We start from the raw sequence: 20,951 nt of genomic DNA, 5'->3' as shown, positions 1-20,951 counted from the left end.
GTGGGTCGTTATTACAATTATAGCATTCTGTTTACACAATTTCAGCAAATACTTTTGTTATGCATTTGCCATTGAAAAACAGTGAACTAAAAATAATTTATCATGGTTACTTTTGTCCCTTTTCACACCGCTGAAGGCTAAGGGGTTAAGAGATCATGTATATGTTTATGCATAATTTTATAGCATAGTTTTACTACTATTTCACATAAAAAATACCTGCCAAAATTGAAACCTGTTTTGATATAAATACAATTTTACACATAATGATTTGCACTCAAATCAGCACTTGCTTTGATGTCAAATGACACAAATTTCTTTAGAAGTGATCTTAAATCTGCATCAGTTTCTATACAACTTTGATGACTGCAGTAATTATAACGGATTTTCTCTGTATGATGGTCTCATTAAGCTTGAGTGTGAGCGTGTTCGAGTACTCAGAGGACAGGACGATGCTTTTGAAGTTATTCTTATAACGCATTAGCTGGTTCTTTTGCTATACAAAACTAAATGCTCTTAATTGCATGAGTATACAGTGCCTTGTTAAGAAGATAAGGAAAAGATTAGTTAGATAAGCAATTCATAGGCCAAGGGTAATTTTCAACACAAAGAATCCACCACCATGCTTTACCAGGTGGTGTGGAAGAGGAATGTTTGGGAACGGGATGCTGCTCTCAGGGTCATGCACAGTGGAAAAAAGTTCAACAGGATGTTAATAGTTATGTAAGAAAAAGTTAGAAGCATCATTAACTCTGTAGTAGGTTACTTTTCAATCTGGAATGTATAAGTATAGCTCTAATCTCACACACCAGACTTAGAAAGATTAGAAAGAGAACTCTTCATGGGATCTTCAAAATAAGGATCTTTAAAATCTTGATCAAATCAGACATCTTGTTTTTGAACTGACATCAAGCTGTATACCGCAGCGAGCTACATGCGCATCAACAGTTATAAATATGAAGCCTCACTGAGCCTATGCATAAATTCACCTTAGGAGGAAAAAAAATCTTTCCCTACACTACAAACCCAAAGTGTCTGTACATATCATTTCAATTAGCTCTTTAATGCCCATCTTGCACTAGAGCAATCCGAGGCCTGTTTACATTTGGCACGCTGCAAGAGCTAGCTGTTCTCTTTCCTGTAGAATGAGTGTCCTCTTACCCCTCTTTAATATACTTTGCTTTTTTTAAAGCCTGGCTTCCTTTGGTGAATGCCGTTGCCATTGCCATGGCAACTGAAGAGCGGGCAGTTGTCATAGTACTGCTCTTCCGTAGGTCTGTTAATTGTGCACCCTAATCCAACGCTCGTAATACAGAGCACATGTTCAGACACATTCACACAAGTGAACACAGAAAAAGCCACGAAGTTGGCCTGCTAGACCACCCCAAGTTTTTGACCCTGCTCAAGAGTTTTATCTCTATTCTCTCTCTCTCTCTCTATCTCTCTCACTCCCGCTCTCTCTCTCTTAGCTTACAATCACTGTAATCCTTTTAATTTTTCCCCTGATATCACCCCAAGGAGATGCAATTACTGTGCTGTTATGTAAGTGTTATACGATTACCCAGAGTGAGCTTTGGGCTGGTTTGGAAAAAAATAAGTAAATACTATTTGGTGCTAAAATGGAATACAATCTGTTAACATGAGTTTCTTCCAAGGTTTTGTAATAGCACTACTTACGAGTGGGCAATGTGGTGAAATTCATCATATGGTACAACTTTATTTAACGCATTGTTTCATTGAGCTCTTCAATCAAGCCACCAGCAATATCAGTCAAGCAATTATCCAAACACTGCAAGTCCTGAATATACTCTAAAGTAAATACCTTTCAAATACACACTACAGTGACCTGTAATGAAGAAACTAATTAGCAAATCGGTATATAGCATACTGCATATTAGAAAACCACACAGCAATTAAACTAAAGTTACATCTGTAAAAACAAATAAAAAAATGGCACAAATCGGCAGACAGGTTTTCACAAAACAATTTACAAAAAAACAGCAAATCAGAAAACACAAAGTAATATATAAATGGCAAAAACAAAACATCCAAATAAGTCAATGTTTCATTAAAATTCAGCATTGTTTTAGATGTAATAAGCAAAATTTACTCAATTTACTGCCAATTTGTATTGTATTGCACAAGTAAAAAATATATATATATTAGTGTAATTTGCTGTGATCTCAGTCAATTTCAACAAAAAAATAAATAAATATAAGTAAAGATTCGAACATTATCCTTACTCTTTGTAACTTTTCATACAAATTGCAAGCATTTCAACACTCCACATTTCTAATATCAAATATAATTTCTCTTATACAGTATTAACTATTAATATTGATATATTTCAGTACATTTAAATGTTGACTTTTATGCAGTTATAATTAGTATAACAATTGTCCATTTTATATACTTTTTGTCTATATGCTCACCAAAAATCATGAACATTTAAATTATGTGTGATATCAATATGTGGAAAACATAAAATGTCTACAATAATAAATACGTTTGTCTCAGATATGAGTACACTTGCATGCAAATATCTAATTATTCAATCGTGTGTCAAAATAAGCACAGTGTATAAGATAAGAAACATATTCTTAGATGCTTTTATTATTTACATAATTCAAATCACCATTTAATTACATCTGCCTATTCTCAAAATATCAACTTTAGCATTCCAGCTCAACATACAAACTGTTCTGCAGTATTTTCCTATTTGTTCAAAATACTTCTATCCAGGATTGCTTGTGCAGATATAAAGATTTGCATGAAACCAGGTACATGGTGTGCATCTATTTCTCTCTCCTTCTCACTCTTTCCCTTTCATAAAGTTTTGACTCTTAGAGTCAGCCACAGGAACGTCACAGCACCCAGGGACAGGGTAATAGGATGCGTAATTTCCTCCTGCTTATATTGAGCTCGAGGAGACAGGCAATAACCAGGCAGGCAAAGTTCTAGCCCTCTCCTTTATTATTTATACCCACTCGTTTAGGAGCTGTAACTCAGCGCCCGGCAGACGTAGCATTGATGGGGTTGGGGGCCAGCAACACACATACTGTACACAAGCACACACACATAAAAAGAAAACTCCAGGCGAAGGATTTAGAGTCTCAGTTTAAACACAGGAGTAAATAAAGACGGCGTATAGCAATTATATGCTGGAGGTTTATAGCAGTCAGGAAACCGAGTAATTAATTATGTTACTAACAATACAGACAAAGTGTCTGGAAATATGCATGCTGGCAACAAAAATCACTATTTTGATTTTTTAAAGCAGAAATATATGAAACATTCGAATTAAAATGCCATCAACATGATCTCTGTGATCAAAATATACACCGTATTTATTATTATTTTTAAGCGATTGAGTTTGATTAAGAAAAAGCTGAGGCAAGTGCACAGAAGTGACAGAAAGGTCATTTTAATATTGTTCCACTTTAACAAATGGGTCATTCAGACCTGAACAGAACATCCAGCGTGATGAAGAAAACACTTGAAGAAAATGAAGACAACACTTGTGTTAAACAAAATCTGATGGTCTAACAAGTGGGTGTTTCATTTTTTTAATTCAAACTAAGTTGAACATGAGAATGCGCTGATATTGCCCTTTTTACCCTTTCCCATTAACTCCATTCACATACGTTTGTGTGATTAATTACAAATTAGTAATTGTTTACACCACGGTTGAGGTAAAAAGGGATTGGCTATAAGAGGCTAAAAATTCGGACATGGATACATTTTTTCTCATATAACACGGTATAACTGTTATGTCATAAATATCTAGACTACTGTTAATGTACATTTGTGTGAATAGAGTACAAGGGAACCTAAACCAGCCCTCTCTGAAAAAAAAAGCCAAATTTTCATCAAATTTTTATGTAATTAAAAGTCACATAAATGCAGTGTTGCTACTGCAGTAACGCATTACATAAATATATTTCAATTATTAATGAAGTGTCTTAAATAAGAGTACACACATTGTTTGGTGGACAAATAAACAAGGTAATTACATGCAAATTTCTTCACTCTAGATGATTATTTAACCTTTTAGAAAACATAGTTAGGCTATTAACAAATCCAGCTCATTTTATCATTAATCTATAAAATCTACATTGGTTTTTAACATTAAAGTTACAGAAATATCTCTCAGTAGGCAGTTAACTAGGTAACTGTAATTCAGTCCTGAGTGACTAGTTGCCAGCCATCAGTGTCCAAAAACTTGAGTTTAATTTTAAATAATATTTATTTATGCATTTACAGATAGTCCCAGAGTTACGATGGTTCGACTTATGATTTTTCGATCGTACGATGACGATAGCGATACGACACAATTGTAAAAATATAAAAAAACTTGCGAAACAGGCAGCAGCATACGATGTACGAGTGTACGTCGGACGTGCAGCTGGAAAGGGGCGTATTTCTCGCCCTGTGAGATGCCCCGCTCTCGCTAGCGGTCGACAGAGTAAAGTTGTCTCAGTGTGTATTTTTTTCTGATGCAAACAACAGTTTTAGTGATAAAAGCATCTCTTCCAAGCGCCCAAGTCTCCTGCTTGTAGTAAAAAAAAGAAGAGGAAAGCCATCGGTTTAGAGCAGGAAAAAAAAATAAAAATCAGCATGAAGCAATAAAGACTGTCACAGTCATAGTACCATCTTCAACTTATGATATTTTAAGTGATCACCTTGAACACTAATATGGTTAAATCATTTCTGGTCATAAGCTAATGCTAGCTAATGTTTCAGTTATATTTGCCCTTTATAACATTGTCATAAATATCCAAACAAGTCAGATAGTATTAGTCTTGGCTAACAATGTTGGATAAAATGCTACTAGCTAGCTTGGTTAAATAAATCAAATTGTATCCTAATTGTAGTCCTGTGTGTCAATACACTGATAGTGTAGATTAGCTTGAGCATTAGCATATGTTACTGCTTTAAGTAATGAAGATAAATCTTAAGCAATTGCTTATATCTCTATATCTGTGCATGTTTGAGTAACATGAATAATATAAATATTGTACAGTACTGAATTGTATTTATCTAGAATTCGAATTCACTGATGAGGCTAAAAGGTGTTGTAAAATTGGCAATTACTAAAAACAGTTAAGGGCTATATGTTAGATAACAGTTCATTCAGGGAACATGTATAGGAGCAGAGAGAACATATACATGTATCTGTTATAATCACATTTAAATCATCTACCCTTTCTTTGTTTCGCACATATACACATGATGTAATCTACAAAGAACAGTGGAAAAACAGGCTGAACACATCTTAGTAACACTTTTTTCTATCACCCATATCCTGTCACACCTCAGTTTCTTTCTCTTGCTCTCACTCTCTCAGAGAGCTGTAGTTCTTAAAAAGACAAAAGAAAAATCCAACATTATTCATTCTGCTCAATAGCAATCTACAATACAGTATATCCCCAAACTGTGTTCAATAATAAATGCAATAAATATTAACAGGCAGCCCAATAGTTCAATAAAGAAATAAACATCAAAAATGCTTTTTTATCTCTTTTCCGTCTCTTTCTCTTTTATTCTCTTTTCCTTCGTTTAGCAGCGGTAAGCATTGGCTGTGTACAAGCTGCTCAGCTTGTGTATAACTTATTTAATGCCCCCATACATAAAGTCTCCCTTGAAGAGTCACAAATAAAGTTAGAGAGGTTAAAAAAAAAGATGTTAGAGCATAGTAAAACACGGGCTGTGAAAATCTCGCTCTGTCATAAACATCTGCACAATTTTCACACTGCGAGGTTTGCGAGTTCACAAGTGTGTACGTTTTGATACACACACACACTTTGATACTGGGTTAACAGATAGTGACAGCCTATGCTACTATTCACAGAGCTTGCAGTTGTAAATTGCAAAGCCTTTCATCACTGTTACCATGGCGTCTGAAGAACACCATTCCTGTGAGGATGCTGAAAAGCTAAACCCCAGTTCAGTTGTCCCCAAAAACTTTAATAACCGAGGAACATCATGGGAGTTTGGTCTCAACTCACACTTTGTCCCACTTTAAAATGGACAACTGCTGAGCCTCTTTTGTGTCAGTTAATGGATGTGAAAAGTAGAATATGCTAATGTAAATCAGATATGAATACATTATTCAAACTGAATAGATAATTTATTCTAAATATTTACCAATATGCAGTATATGTGAATAGGAGACATTTGAATTTGTCGCTGTTGTTTTTTAGAACAGTTGCCATAAATGTTAACAGTTCAACTGGTTCATTGCAGTGATTTGTATCAGGATTTAACATCAATCGCCTGCTTGTTTGGCGGTTATTTTAAGAAAAAAAGCTTTAACCATCTCGAATGAAAACACGTCTTTAGCTTTGCAAGCAAAAGGATTCTTTAGGCGTAAAATAGGGGTTTGTCAACAGCAACCCGTGGCTTTAATCCAACAATCTTGCCAATTAATTAACAAAGTTTTCTCTTTGAATGTAAAATACAAAATCACATTTCCATTTTGGACTTTCAATAAATATTCAATTACTTTAATGTGCAAAATCAATATTAAATATAGCCACAACCAGCAATCTGAAACTGTGTTTGTAAATTGCACCCCAAGTTGCCAGTTTATGTCAAGTTACACTAGACTATTAAACAGACCATGAACATACAGAATGTTTATGAAGGAACCTTCAAACAAACTACTGTAATACTTAACTTTTAAAAAAATCCAGAATTTTGGATGTTGGTGAGAGCAAAAACAGGGGTTAACAAAGTTTTCGCTTTATTCTTTTTTTAATTACAATGGATTTTATTTTTATTCTACTATAGGTAGTTTGATTTTTAGCCCTGATGAACATGTTTAAACACACCTGAGGACATCAAATAGGAACAAAATGTGAAAATATTTTGGTCTGACCACAAAATCGTGTGCTTTACTTTAAACATAGGTATATCAGTATCATAACTGTATAATTGTATAATATATAAAACAAAGAATTGGGAAAAATCCTAGTCAAGGATTGATAGTCAAGGATTGGGGAAAAAAGCATGATAATGTCAATCACAGTTGAATTCTAACTGTGTAAATAGGTAATTGGAATATGGGGTTGGTAAATAAGTTAATAATACTGATTCCAATAAATTTACTGATCTGGCATAACATTATATCATTATAGCATTATGACAAGTGAAGTGAATAACACTGATAATCTTCATCATGGCACCTGTTAGTGGTTGGATAGATTAGACAGCAAGTGAAAATAGGCAGGAAAAATATGCAAGCGTAAGGATTTGATTTTGACAAGGGCTAAATTGTTATGACTAGTTGACTGGGTCAGAGCATCTCCATGTGGTCCGATCCAAAAGACGAGCTCTAGTAGCTCAAATTGCTGAAGAAGTTCATGCTGTTAATGCTCGAAGGTTCAGGACTGTTTTGGAAGCAAAAGGCAGACCAACACAATATTAGGCAGGTGATCATAGTTATGCCCGATCAGTGCCCGATTCTAAACTTAACAATATCAGCTCTTGGCCAAGGAAAAAATTTTCCAGTAAACTTTCTTATTCTGATTGTGATAAAGCTCATTCTGACTGCAGGGGTGGAAAAATCACAAACCTGAGCCAGGGACACACAGAATCTCTGTCTGGGCGATTAATTTTTTATTCACAGTTGCCCAGTGGACATTTGTGTTCAAACAGAAAAATAAAAAACCCTACTTATTGACTTTCAAAGAATAAAAGTTTTATTTGGTAGGTAGGCTATGTTTAAAATTAATGTACTTCACAATGCTGTGATGCATCACAATGTTGTAACTAAAGAGCGTTTCCGAATTCCACTACCTGCTACACTACGTGCATCAGATGCGGAGTAATATACAGGCATTAGAATAGTCTGTACTTGGTCTTTTTAATTAGCATCCAACATTTCTTTTTTAATAACATAATGGTGACAATTTACAATAAACAGTATGATGACTTGGGATTAATTCTGTGATCAATTATGTCAAAATACACTTTTCTGTTATTTTTTTCAAGACAAAACTCCCGAATATTACAAACATTCAAAAAAATTATTACAGTCTTTGGCCTAAAATGAATTTTCAGAATCATTGACAAATGTTTTAAAAAATGCACAGTATTTTTTATTTCCTTTCTTGTTAAATGGTTTTAAGATTTAAAATAACTAAAAAAAAAATTTTATGTAATCATGTTTTCAAAACATTAAACAGACAATTAAAAAATACTTTCTCAGTTTATACTGTTTTGTTGGAAATTTCTTAGCAAACTTTTTTTTATTTTGCTACAAACAATAAATTGTGTTCTGTTTCACAGAAATTTCTAAATTTTTAAGTATAAAGATATAACTTTGCTATATTTAATACAAAAAGATAAAATAATAAAAAATAAATACACAAGGGGTTTTGGTATAAATAGAAAGTTAACAACAAACTACAACACAATTTATCTGGGAGTATTAGAAAGAAGACTTACAGCACGACCAGGATCATAAACCTAAAATACAAAAACTCCAATGAAGAAACAGTCAATGTGTCCTTATATACTGTAAATAAAACCAGCAAATAAATGAGGAAAAAAGTGTAGACATTGTGTTTATTTTACTGATAACTGATTTTAATAAATAGTTTTTTTGTTTTGGTAGAAATTCCTTTTGTTTGTTTGCTGGATTTGTTGTGTTTGTGGAAAATTTGTATTGTTAACTGGATTTTAATTTTTTTTAATGAAAACCTTTGTCTTGTTTGTTAGATTGGTTAGATTTTGCTTGGTTTTGTTAGAAGGTTGGGTTGGAAGCTTTGGCCTTTTTTTGCTTTAGTGGGGACATTTGTTTGATAAGTTAGGCTTTGATTTATTTTGTTTTGGTTTGTCTTTTAATGCACTTTATTGGCAAAATAGCTTGCAATATTCAGTGGCTTTAATTTGTAACCAATTATGTTTTTGTGTAAGCATGTGGTTGGGCACCAGGCTGAAGCTTACATGCTAAGTGGACAAGCTAATTAATTTATTATTTGCTCGCCCCTGCAATTTGCTGGTTTATGGTACTTTATGGAGGGAACAGAAACACAACACAATGGTGGAAACAAGTTTAGGTCAAAAGAAATGAATCAGGATCAAAGGTGACACTGTTATATCAATGTCATTAACACCAGTGAGCTATGTTCTTTGCTAATACGATTCCAGTAGTATCATTTACACTAATGAGGACACCTAGCTTTGTGAATATTGCCTCTGCAAATCCCTCACACAGTAGAGGCTTTTCTTCCTTTTTCAACATGAGTTATACATGATGTCGCCCGCCAGGAAAGAGTAATGCTGGAGAGAAAAAAAAAACATACATGAGCGTCACAGAAAATAAAAGAAAGTGGTTTTGCTTTGAATGGGAGTGAGTGAGAAACTGTGCCCATTTCACATCACTCTGTCATTTTCACACACGATAAAGGTCCGAAGCCCACAAATGCTGCGATGATACTCATAGTTTCTTTTGCCCAAAAGAATAAGCAAAGCCTCAAGAGGAGCTCGGAAGCACAGTGGGATATAAGTGATCTCTGCATGAAGACATTTCCTTGGCACCATCAAGGAAACATCCTCAGCCAAGATACCAGGGTCCCAGGGCAACTCAGTGATAAATCCTTGGAGCGTGGCATCGGGCCACACGCTAGTACTACCATGCAGTGGAAAGCAAAAGGGGGCTGGGAAGTGAATTTGTAAACACTAATTACTAAGAAGGGGGTAGAGCAATGTTTTTGAGGGAGTAAATAATTAATGACATCCCTCTGCCTTTCTGGTGAGTCAGTGTTTACTCTGTGTTTAACAAATGCAGTTTCATATAATCCAACAAATCATTGCTGGTACGTAAGACTGCCAAACTCAGTGTAGCACCAGACCTTAGTTGAATTACGTCCCTTTCCAAAAGAGCTCATTTGGAGAATTCATATGTAGATTTTTTATTTTTTTTTAAATCATTTTGCAAACATGCATTTTTTCCACATTCCAATATTAATCACAAATTAAAGGACCAAATACTTCAGATGGAATTGTTGTTAGTATTAAATAACGCAGATTCTTGAACACATTTAAGAGGACCTCTCTATGAAATATTTTTTAATCTACCTGACATTTTCTTTAAAGAAAGCTTTTATCGATTTTATTTAGTAGATTGCCAAAAAGTAGTTTGCTTGTCCAGACATATGACATTTTTGAGCATTAGACTATTTACAAGGGTTAATATTTGTTATCTTTTCACGACTGTACAAAGAATTGTACATGAAAAAAACTGACGTTTTTTGAGATTAACCTAATGCTGCTAATTTGCTTTTAAGGCTAAACACTTATTAGCTATAGATTTCAGATTTAATTAGATCAGTATAAGTATGAGGTGACAAAAAAATTCTGCATTGGCGCTTCATCTTCAAACTTGAAGAGCATCAAAAGAAGTCCTGAAGTGCATGACCTTTGAATGTACAAGAATGACTAATGTCCCTGTGAAGTGTGTCTGCATTAAGTTCCCCTTTGCCTAGTCTGCAAATCAGCATGAACATACGACTTTTAAAACAAAACAAGATCTGTGCAGCATCAGAATCAGGTTTTTTGTCCAAGTGTGTTGACACACTAGGAATTTGATTCCAGCTGTTAGTAATTCTCAAAAGTACAGACATAAATAACACAATACATTTAGCTTGGAATAAACAAGACAAAACAGACATGCGAAAAAAAAGACAGTACTAGTTTTAGATAGGGATACAGAGTATATGACAGATCAGTAAAAAACGAGAGAATAGTCCGAATACGTTTGATAAACTTTTGTGTCTGCGTCATTCTTTCCATTTTCTTGGGTTGCCCTCCAGTGAGTTCCAAACTAACTAAAGAGTGTACATAAGACCGGCGCTCAGCGATAATGACACAGAACAGGAGCAAGGTAATGGCTGTCACTTCACGTCTGTCAGAATGACTGAGGCTGAAATATTGCTCATGAGCTGTCAAGATCACGGGATGCCAGAGGGCTTTAGTAAGTCGTAGTCCACACAAGGAACACTGAATGTGGTGAAGGATAAGAGAAGAAAGAGCGCAAAGTGGCAGCAGAAGAATATAGCTGGATCTCCGACGAGGCAAATGGATACAAAGCATCGCTATGTACTCCTGCAAAGGATGTGGCCGACTATGTTCTTCTTTAAGTGATGCTCAATGGCTCATGGCACTAAAAATGTACAGACAGAAAAAAAGAAAGAAAGAAAGAAAGAAAGACACAATCAGAATTTAAGCATCCCCAAAGTGCCATTTTGGCTGCAAAATGAAGTCCTTAAGAAGAGCTTAATCTTGACAGGGCCAGGATGCAGTGGTGATTTACGGTAGATCCCTGACTCTGAGGGCTCAAGGTTGGATAAGAGGATAATAACAAATTGCAGAGTGTGGCTGATAAGGCTAAGCCATTGGAAAGACTTTGGACATTTACAGTGGTAAAAACTAACTTAACTCAGTTTAATTCTTTTTACATCAATGAACAACTATTTTTAAGTAGGCAAGAATCAACAGTGGTGGATATTAATGGGCTAGAAGGGATAAGCCCTCTCATCTTTCAAACATAAAAAGACAGCAAGTAGTACAACAGAAAAGCGCTTGCTTGATTGTCTGGAGATCAGGAGGTCATATCCTGAAGCTGCTACAGCTATCGACACACCCAGGAGGCAAAAGAGAAACATGATACTCTCACTATACCTAACAATCACATTGACACAAGCCAATCATTAACGTCTGTGAGCTGGGAAAGGATGAGTTGGAGGATATTGCTTTCCTCTGAAACAGCATGTGAAGGTATAAATATACAAGTAAGCATAGTTGTCACCCTCCCTGTTTGGTAGCTGTCATAATTATAAGGAAAATTACGAAAGTTTAGAAGAAAATAAAATGGAATAACAATACAAAAAAAAAACATGCAACAATTTAAGGCTTTCCTTTATTTGCTGATAACAAATGATTTTTTGTCGTAATGTTTGAACCACCACTGTTTATATAGAAAAACTTGCAAAAATAGTGGTGTCTGGGGCTGATTTCTTTCTAGCTCCCATGGTAGACAGCTACATTAAGTAATTATATATTAAATTCATGTTTACTATGTTTCATAGTCAGAGCATGGCATGAACCTGGCATAGCATTGAATTGGAACCCTTCAGAAATAAATGATAATTACGACTCTCTATCTTTCTATAAATGTGTATAATAGTCCGAGCCACGTCATTCCTATTGCTCCATCAATAAGACCTTGGAATATAATGAATTACTCAAAGCTAATAGGTTCGCTGTTGAGCTATTGATAGATGTTAGATTTTACCTTCTCATATATTATCAAGAAAATATGTCACTGCAAAATGAAAGAACCGACACAGATTTAGCTTTTCATTTGGGTTGTGAGTTTCACAAAGGTGTCTAGATCTGCTACAACTGTGAATTTGTAAAATTATCTCAGGCAGATTCCAGAAATAGCTCTGCCATTTTAACCAAGCTGCAAATAACAGAGATAACACCAGTGGGGAAAAAAAAAAAAAAACTGAAACGCATGAAAACTGTTTATATTCGACAAAGCTCAAGATCATGACTGTATAATTCCGGACTATGTCAAAGCTATTTGAAAACACAAGCCTTTAAAGGCAAAAATCTTGACATAAAAACAGTATGCAACACTATAAAGAAACAGCAATAGCAGCAAAAAAACTTTAATAGTAAAGCCACAAGACAAACCAATGCACTTAACATACGTATCAAATTACAGTCACTATTGAATAGTTGGCAAGACTTCATGTTGTTGAAGGTGGCAGCCAGTGCCAGGTCAAAAAAAATAAAAAGTCAGCCCCAAGAAACATGCTTTTCTTTTCCCTCACAGCTACAGACTGCTAGTAACTAAATGACATATTGCAGAGTTCACATAGTATTTATTACACTGGCTGTCATCTTGCCTCGGTGCATTTTTCTGTGTCACGATAGGATAAGGATAGAGGCAAAGGAGTAGGGGTATAGCACTGGGTTAATGTAATCACTTTTTTGACGCAACTCATTATTCTCCAGTGCGCCATGAATTAATAATCTGGCGATGAGTCAGGATTATTTCGCTAAAACACTGAAAAATGTGTAGCCTTTATCATTAACTTTACCGTGCTCTAAAAGCCAAAGGGTTGTTTTAGTTGCATGTGATGCAGTCAATCCAAGCCACTGTTACCATGTTAAGTTAATCATTTTCCAAAAACAGCATGTCCGTGAGTGTTTTAATCTTCTTAAATAACACATATATGTATACGTTCGAAATTGTATGTGATTTTTTATTATTATTTAAAGAAATATGAACCCTGAACTTTTGATTTCCTCATAGTTACCTTTTTGTTGAGTGTACGTATTTCCTTTCCTTATGTAGTATTTATAGTATCGCTAACATTATAGCAGCTGCAAATTATTGTTCCCTAACAAGCACCTGTAATCTGTAATTCTGTCTCTCTATTGTACTACTATATGACTGAAATATTCAGCTGGTCATGTTACAGAGAAATTAAAATCACAGCTTTACCTTTACTTGAAAATTGGGACTCCTTCCAAAAATGTAAAATAAATAAATGCATACAACAGATCAGTTTAGGTGGCCACCTCACACCTTCTGAATAAATAGGTTTTTTCCAATGTTTTTAAAGAATATTCTTTGGCCAAAAATAAATAAATAAATAAATAGAATGGTCCTTTTGATTAGTGTTTATTTTAAATGCCATGCCCCGAAAAACACACATGCACTGGGCTAGAAATAACATTTCAAAATTACCACAAACTTATTCAAAATAAGCTTGATTGAAGAGTTAATTTAATTCCAGAGCTTATTGGTGTGATGACGCAGATGTTCCACAACTGGAAACATCTGTGTGCACATTTTGTACAATTTTGCACAAAATCTATCAGACAAGGAAGAATGCTGATTTTAGATAGGCAGACTCAGGTTTAACACTACTGTTTGTTGTTGTTGTTGTTTTTTTTTTTTTTTTTTAAGGAATATTAAATGATATGATATTATGAAACTATTCATCCAGACTAGTCCAGACTATGCACATCTTGTGATTTGTCTGTGTGTATCTTCTGGGGGAAAAACGCAAGGTCTGTGTGTGTGGGTGTGTGTGTGTGTGTGTGTGTGTGTGTGTGTGTGTGTGTGTGTGTGTGTGTGTGGCTCTCTATACCACCTTTTCGGAGCTCAATAGCAAGTACAATTCTCCTCACACGTTTAGTTTTGACTTTTCTCCACCCTGACTATCCAGGTTCGAAACAATCAAGCTGAAGGATTGCTGAATTATTCAGGGCTCACACTAGGAAATTAGAAATGCTCATACCATGAAGTGCCAGCCACCATCTCATGCATCATAGATATTAAAAAAAAAAAAAAAAAAGCAAAACCTGGAGTCAGTAGGTCTGCTCCATTATGCCAACATCACACCCCCTTCTCACCACACACACACACCATTCCCAATACATATTAGGCATTTCATCACTTGCATGCATTAGGAGATTTATATGTCTCATGATTTATATCCAGTCACTTCAGCATGATGTCAGAGGTCTCCATTGCATGTAAACTAATCAATGATCTTATGACAAGCATCTCAGCTGGAATTGTATGATTCTTAAAAGTATTTCCACTTCCTGTTAGTTCACAAGCTCACACAAGTGAGAGCAGAAGCAACACCATGCACCTGCTGCAGAAGTCTGAAGAACTCAGAGTATGAAGGTACAGTTTTAGAGGGGAAACCAAATAGAGGGTTCCTAAACCTCATGAAGGGTTTTTACAGTTTCTGACAGCCTAAATATTTCCAAACTCAAGTGTGTACTAAATAAACGGATGCATCAGACTCACGCTGCTGTTTTGTCCGGTCCAGTAGACGACAGCGTGGTTGTGAGCGGAGTCTCCAGCCAGGGCAAAGGTGCTGCTGATTACTTTGGGCTCCTCCGCTCTGGAAGTGGCGACTTTCGCGTCGTCGCGGTTGCGTCGCAGCTTCTGTCCATCCACGAACATCAGCGCGTCCAAAGACTCGGCGGAGTCTCCGGTGCGCGCGCTCGCGCCGAATTCCTCCGGTCGCGCCTCCACGTTCCTCTTGCCCCTCGGCAACGCGCCTCCTGCGCCCGCTGCGCCAAACACTTCCTCGGGTTCCCGGTGTCCCAGTGCGCTTCGCTCGGTTCCCAGTGCGCTCCACTCCGCTTCCACTTTTTGCGCGCTCGCCTCTTTCCCCAACTCGTGAACTCCATCCCGCACTGGTTGAAGACTTACGCGCGAGAAGAAACTGACCAGCGATTCCCCGGCCCGGCTCAGAGCGATGGCTGGAGCGCGTGCGTTGTTCTGGATGTCCCCGGTTTTTACGAGCGCCGGTAACGGGCATGAGGCGCAAGTGACCTCCGCTCTGGCGATGGCACCGAAATACAACGAACAAACAAGCCAAGTGCACAGAGTCAAGTGCATGCCAGATAACGGGTCCATGGTCAAACCAGAGCTGGGGACACCGAATTGTCCTCGCTTGGGGTCCGTTTATAGGGTGGATGCTGAGCGCGCGCTCCCTCCTGGTTTTTTAAGCAAGTGCTCTTCAGCTAAACTGTTCACGTTCAGCTATCTGATGAAGTAAAAGGCAGCATAGAGGGGAGGAGCTGTACACTGGCCAGGAGAGAGAGAAAGAGAGAGAGAGAGAGAGAGAGAGAGAGAGATGCGCGCGTGATACTTCTTCTGCTACCTTTTTATCATTTTTTCCTCCCAAGGATCAAGTTGTCTTCCTTTTTTATAACAAAAAAGGTTAAGTTCAGGAGCACGATGGCAGCCAGTAGTGAGGTGTTTGTCACGTGCATTAACATAAATTAGCATATTCCGACATTAATGTGTTTGTTCAGTGCATGTCGTCATGCATCCTAAACTCGCCACGATAAACCATCTGTTGTTTGGCATTTAAAAAAAAAAGTCAATTCAATAGCAAAACAGTGGTGGAATCGGCTGGAAAGGAGAGAGGAGAGAGAAAAAAGAGAGAAGGATGGAGAGAAAAGAATGCGTAGTTTGCGCACGTGCACGCGCAGTCGCGACGTTTAAGCTTTGCGTCTTGCGCACGGTAAGCATGACGCCCAGGTCAGATCTGTATAGTGCAATGTGTGTGTGTGTGTGTGTGTGTGTGTGTGTGTGTGTGTGTGCGTGTGTGTGATAAAAGACTACAAAAGGCACCCAAATGCCATCACAGTGCCATGTCCAGGTTTTAGACATGACCTGAAAACAGCACACACTACAGGGTGGCATGAGATCATGTGTTGCAGGGGTTTACGGAACGGAAGAAGAAAATCTGCTGAATTTCTAAACAGCAAAATGTTCTTTATTATGTGTGCAAATAAGGATTCTAATGGCATTTCTCATGTACTTTTAAATCACAAGAGTGTCATTTTCACTAGTGACATGTACAGGCCACTGACACATAAAATCTATTAAAGATGTTTTTTTATTGATGAAGACATTTACACTTTCTCAAAACACACATCGTTAATCACACTGCCATCAGCAAATTGTTTTATTATATCCAGATTTTGCCAGTAAATCATTTTTCAGGAAGGTTGAATCTAAACTAGTTGCCAGAAAGGGAAAAAAATACGAGCACATTAATAGCTGATAGAATATGTAAGGAAATTTTATGCTGGCTGAATTAACTTTTTTAAATAACACCAATGGCATTAGGGCAGGAATAAGGAATATCAGTTAAATGCAAAAGCTATAGAAGCTGGGCTTCAGCACTATATACAATATACACCAATCAGACATAATATTCAAACCACTGACACATGGAACGAATATAACATTATGTCATATCAGTGATGCCTGTCAAGAAGTGTGATCATGTGTGAAAATGCTTAAGCATGTTTTTTTTGACCAACTTTGACAATGATTGCTGAATGACTGTCATTTTATGGGATCTTCATGTTATGAGGTGAATAGACCAAGTAAGGTGAAACAGCAACACACCACAAAATCTGATTGGCACGCATCTGGCCCCGTCCCAAAGTAAAGCTACACAAGAACTCCTGAAAAAATGATTCTGACTGTCATAGAAAGTGACCATGCTGACCCCTGTCAACCATCAGAAAAAAACACCTTCAGTTGGATTGTTAAAAATCAGAACAATATATGAATGTGGCCTGGTCTGATGAATCACGTTTTCTTTTACATCATCCGGATGACTGTTTTTGTGCGTTGCTTATATAGAAAAGAGATGGCACCAGGATGCATTGTGGAAAGAAGGCAAGCTAGAAAAGCTTGAGACCTCAAATTCATTTGGATTTTACTTTGACACATACAATCTATCTAAAAACTGTTGCAGACCAGGAACAATATCAGGGCAATGTTTTTCTTTTCTTAATACTATCTGACACACTGCAAATGTTGTTTAAGAATAGTTTGAAGAACTTCACAAAGGTGGTGAAGGTGTTGACTTGGCCTCCAAATTTATCAAAGAAGCTGTCGTTTGGTGCAAGATAGCACAGCATACCAGAGGTCCTGTGGATTCCCTGCCTCAATGGGTCAGAGCTGTTTTGGTGCCACATGGGGAACCTATATAATATTAGGCAGGTATCTTTAAGGCTGATTAGCGTATAATCAAGATGAATCTAGCCAACAATAGTCTAGAGATATTCAGGTGAATCTTTTCTACCATAGTCCAGATAGCAAATGAGCCATTGCCCAGTGCTGGCCTACACTTTCATCTGGCCCACATATAGGGCATTGGAATGATTGCAAGAAACTCATCCAAATGACTCTGCCAGAACACACCCACAGCTCAGCCTTAATAAACCTGTGTTCCAGGCTTGGGATTAACATTTGGCCACATTTAGCCAAAACTGAAATGAAGCACATGCATTTATTTAAGATTCCAAATGTTTTTAAAAACTTTTAATTCGGCTGCATGGGCCACTTTTGGCAACCATACATTTGTCATTGCTGTAACTCCTCTCATGTGTCTAAACTTCACATTATTTGGCCTGAAATATTCTGCTTTAGCCTTAAATATTCCGTTTTTGGGTGGGCTTATTGTAAGGATGCCACTCATGAGATTAAGGCCAATCCCCTGCAAGATGCTTTAACGTTATATTATTGTTTTAATTACAATGAAAAATCCATTGATCCAATGATTCTGAATGGCATCACACATTAGAGGCATTTTTGCGACACAGCATTTCAGAATGATCTCTCTTTCTTAAAAAACACACACACACACACACACACACACACACGCACACACACATTTGCTTTCTCAGCCCCAGAGGAAATTGAAGAGACATATTGATTACCGCAAAAGGCTTAGTATATGATTTATACTTCATTCAAATTAATGGTGCGATAGATTTTTTCATGTTGCACTGCTTGGACACTGCTATTCTTCCCACAAGCCAGTGCAGGAATCTTCCTTTTAGCCTGCTGAGATGTGCTATTTCAGTTATGTTAGCAAATGTCTGTGCTGGACAAGGGAACCTGATTAAACTTTGAAGATTATATTTTAGGCTACTCTCAAACTCATCTCGCCTCACACACTAATAAACAGATGACATTATGGAGGTGTTATTTATGCTAACGCTGATTACGCTGCATACTAAATGCCAATAAATCAGTTTCACTTTGCGATTCGAAAATGACCATCAGTCAAACCTAGCAGGGGAAAAAATGCCTTGACATTTAATTTTTATTATCTTGCTATTAGAATTTTGGACAGAGCTGAGGCATCCATAGACTCTGTATCCACAAGTGCATTTCCTCGCATCCACTGTGTCTCCCAGAAAAATGCTATTATTTTCCCTAGCTTACATGAATTCATGGTGGTCTGAGTAATTTTCTCACAAGCTCTGATTCATTATTCAGATTCAGCTCTAAATGGAAACTCGCTAAAATAAGACCCAAGAAAACTTATGGCAGATTTTTAATTCATGGCCTTGTGGATACCAATCTGTAAATTACAAACTGTTAAGATGAAAGTACAGAACATAGTTAGCATCTCTCACTAGGGTTTAAAAGAATATCAACAAACAGAAAAGTCAATCCTCAAGTGTCTTGCTGTAACATTAACTACATTAAATGCTCACACAACTTTGCAGTGTTACATAGGATTCCAGTCCCAAGTCCAAACACTTTTAGGCTCTAAATGCCCATATACATTAGCTTTCTAACAAAAATGCATTTCTTATTAATTTCATTTGTGTTTGCCTACATCCTTAATACCTACATAGACACTATATATTTAATTTTTAAAGCATGCCGACAAGAAATGCTGGACCAACCATCGGTGTACTCCGTCCTGATAGTTCTAACCTTACGATGTAGGGGTAGCGCCCTGGAATACCTTGTGGACTGGGAGGGGTACAAATCATGGGTCCCCAGAGAGGACGTGCTGGACCCAGCACTCCTGGAGGAGTTCCACACCAGCCACCCCGACCGCCCCGCACCTCGAGGCCGTGGGCGCCCCAGGCGCCGAGTTAGGGTCGCTGGAGGAGGGGTAATGTCAGGAAACCACTGGCCACACCCCCTCTCGCACTCAGCACACTCCCAGCACCTCGCCTTCATACTAATCACCTTCACCTGTCTCCAATCTACACCCTACTCCCTTTATAAGGCCCCCGTTCGCACTCACTCATCGTCCGGTCTACGGTTCATTCTGCCGATCATTCCTGGACTACCTGTGCTTCAGAATATATCTGTTTTCCGGTACATGCTGATTCCTAGCTTCTGTTTGTTTCCCAAGACTAATAAACGTTCTATTCACATTCTGGTTTCCGACTCTTGATCAAAGCGTGACATACTGAAGTTAAAAAATCAATGCTGTTTAAACAAACTAAAAAATTGCTATAAACAAACAACATTCAGTATGAAGGTGTTCATTTAATATTTAAGGTAGGAGTCTCCAATGTCAGCACTTTTGTAATGGTTGGTGAGTATTTAACAACTGGAAAGTCTTCATAACTTTCTGGGCTGGAGTGCTATTATATACTATCATATGAATATCAGGAGCTAACTTGTCTCACAGATATTGCACAACAATAAATGTAAGTATTTGTAGATACAAGTAGATGTTCATTAATGAATGTAATAAGGCACTCATCTCACAGTGTGTTGTGGTGTAAGAAAGAAAGAACTCTTTTGGATGTGCTGTTACAACTAAACAGCACACCTAAAACTAAATCATCTATGTAGATATTAAAGTATGAAACAACCCACATTTTCCTATAAGGCTTTTCTACTTCATGTTTTATTTCTTACATAACCACTGCTAATAGCACATCCATTTTTTGTGTATTTCTACAAGCATATAGAAGCTTCCTGTCTTGAAACAAAGCATCTTGTTTTCTTAAAGTCACTTCTAACTTTTTAATGGCTTAGCCCTTACTCTTTATTGATTTTGTCCAAGGTTAAATCCAGATGACAAATCTGTCTCAGTGATTCACCTTCTCTGTTTAAGGAAGAACCAAACTGAACATTCTGCAAAAGTGTGCTTCAAACTGCAACTCATTTCAAACCCATCAAACTCACACAATTGATGATACAGAAAATGTCTGTTTTTTCCTCTACCTTATTCATGATTTGATAAATCTGAAGGTTTCTACATGTAATGAAAACATCAAGGTTATCAGGTTTCACAACAGCAGTGATATTTAGAAATAAATGCAGAATGTATGCAGCTTGTAAGAATTATTAAGACTGAAAAAATCGGTAGGCAGTGCCCTTTTATTGTGCTGGTATATTGGCTGCACTTTTCAGGTTTTCAGTAAGAACATGTTTTTATTTATTTTTAAGTACAATTGAATCATATTGTAATCTGGGGCTTGCATTTAATGTGTCATTACACAGGCAAGTTTACAACCAAAATGTTCCAGTGTTAATGTTAAATGCAACCACCATAAACACCTAAATAATCTTACATAACTATAAGTGATAAACAATAACAAAATGTTTTTGCTGT

General features: G+C 36.9%; 1 protein-coding gene across 1 annotated transcript in view; it reads right to left on the bottom strand.

The window, feature by feature from the left end:
• The window catches only part of sorcs3 (sortilin related VPS10 domain containing receptor 3), a 235,965-nt gene extending 220,308 nt beyond the window's left edge, over positions 1-15,657 (bottom strand). Inside the window, exon 1 of the mRNA XM_046837847.1 lies at positions 14,846-15,657. Within this exon, the coding sequence (XP_046693803.1) occupies positions 14,846-15,463 (618 nt within the window). The 5' untranslated portion in view covers positions 15,464-15,657. The remainder of the gene's footprint in view (positions 1-14,845) is intronic.
• Between the last annotated feature and the right edge of the window lie 5,294 nt (positions 15,658-20,951).

Source organism: Silurus meridionalis, chromosome 24 (assembly GCF_014805685.1).
Source record: "Silurus meridionalis isolate SWU-2019-XX chromosome 24, ASM1480568v1, whole genome shotgun sequence".
In the NCBI taxonomy this organism is placed as follows: domain Eukaryota; kingdom Metazoa; phylum Chordata; class Actinopteri; order Siluriformes; family Siluridae; genus Silurus; species Silurus meridionalis.
Note: the sequence above shows the minus strand (reverse complement) of the source record. Positions and strands in the feature narration are given on the sequence as shown.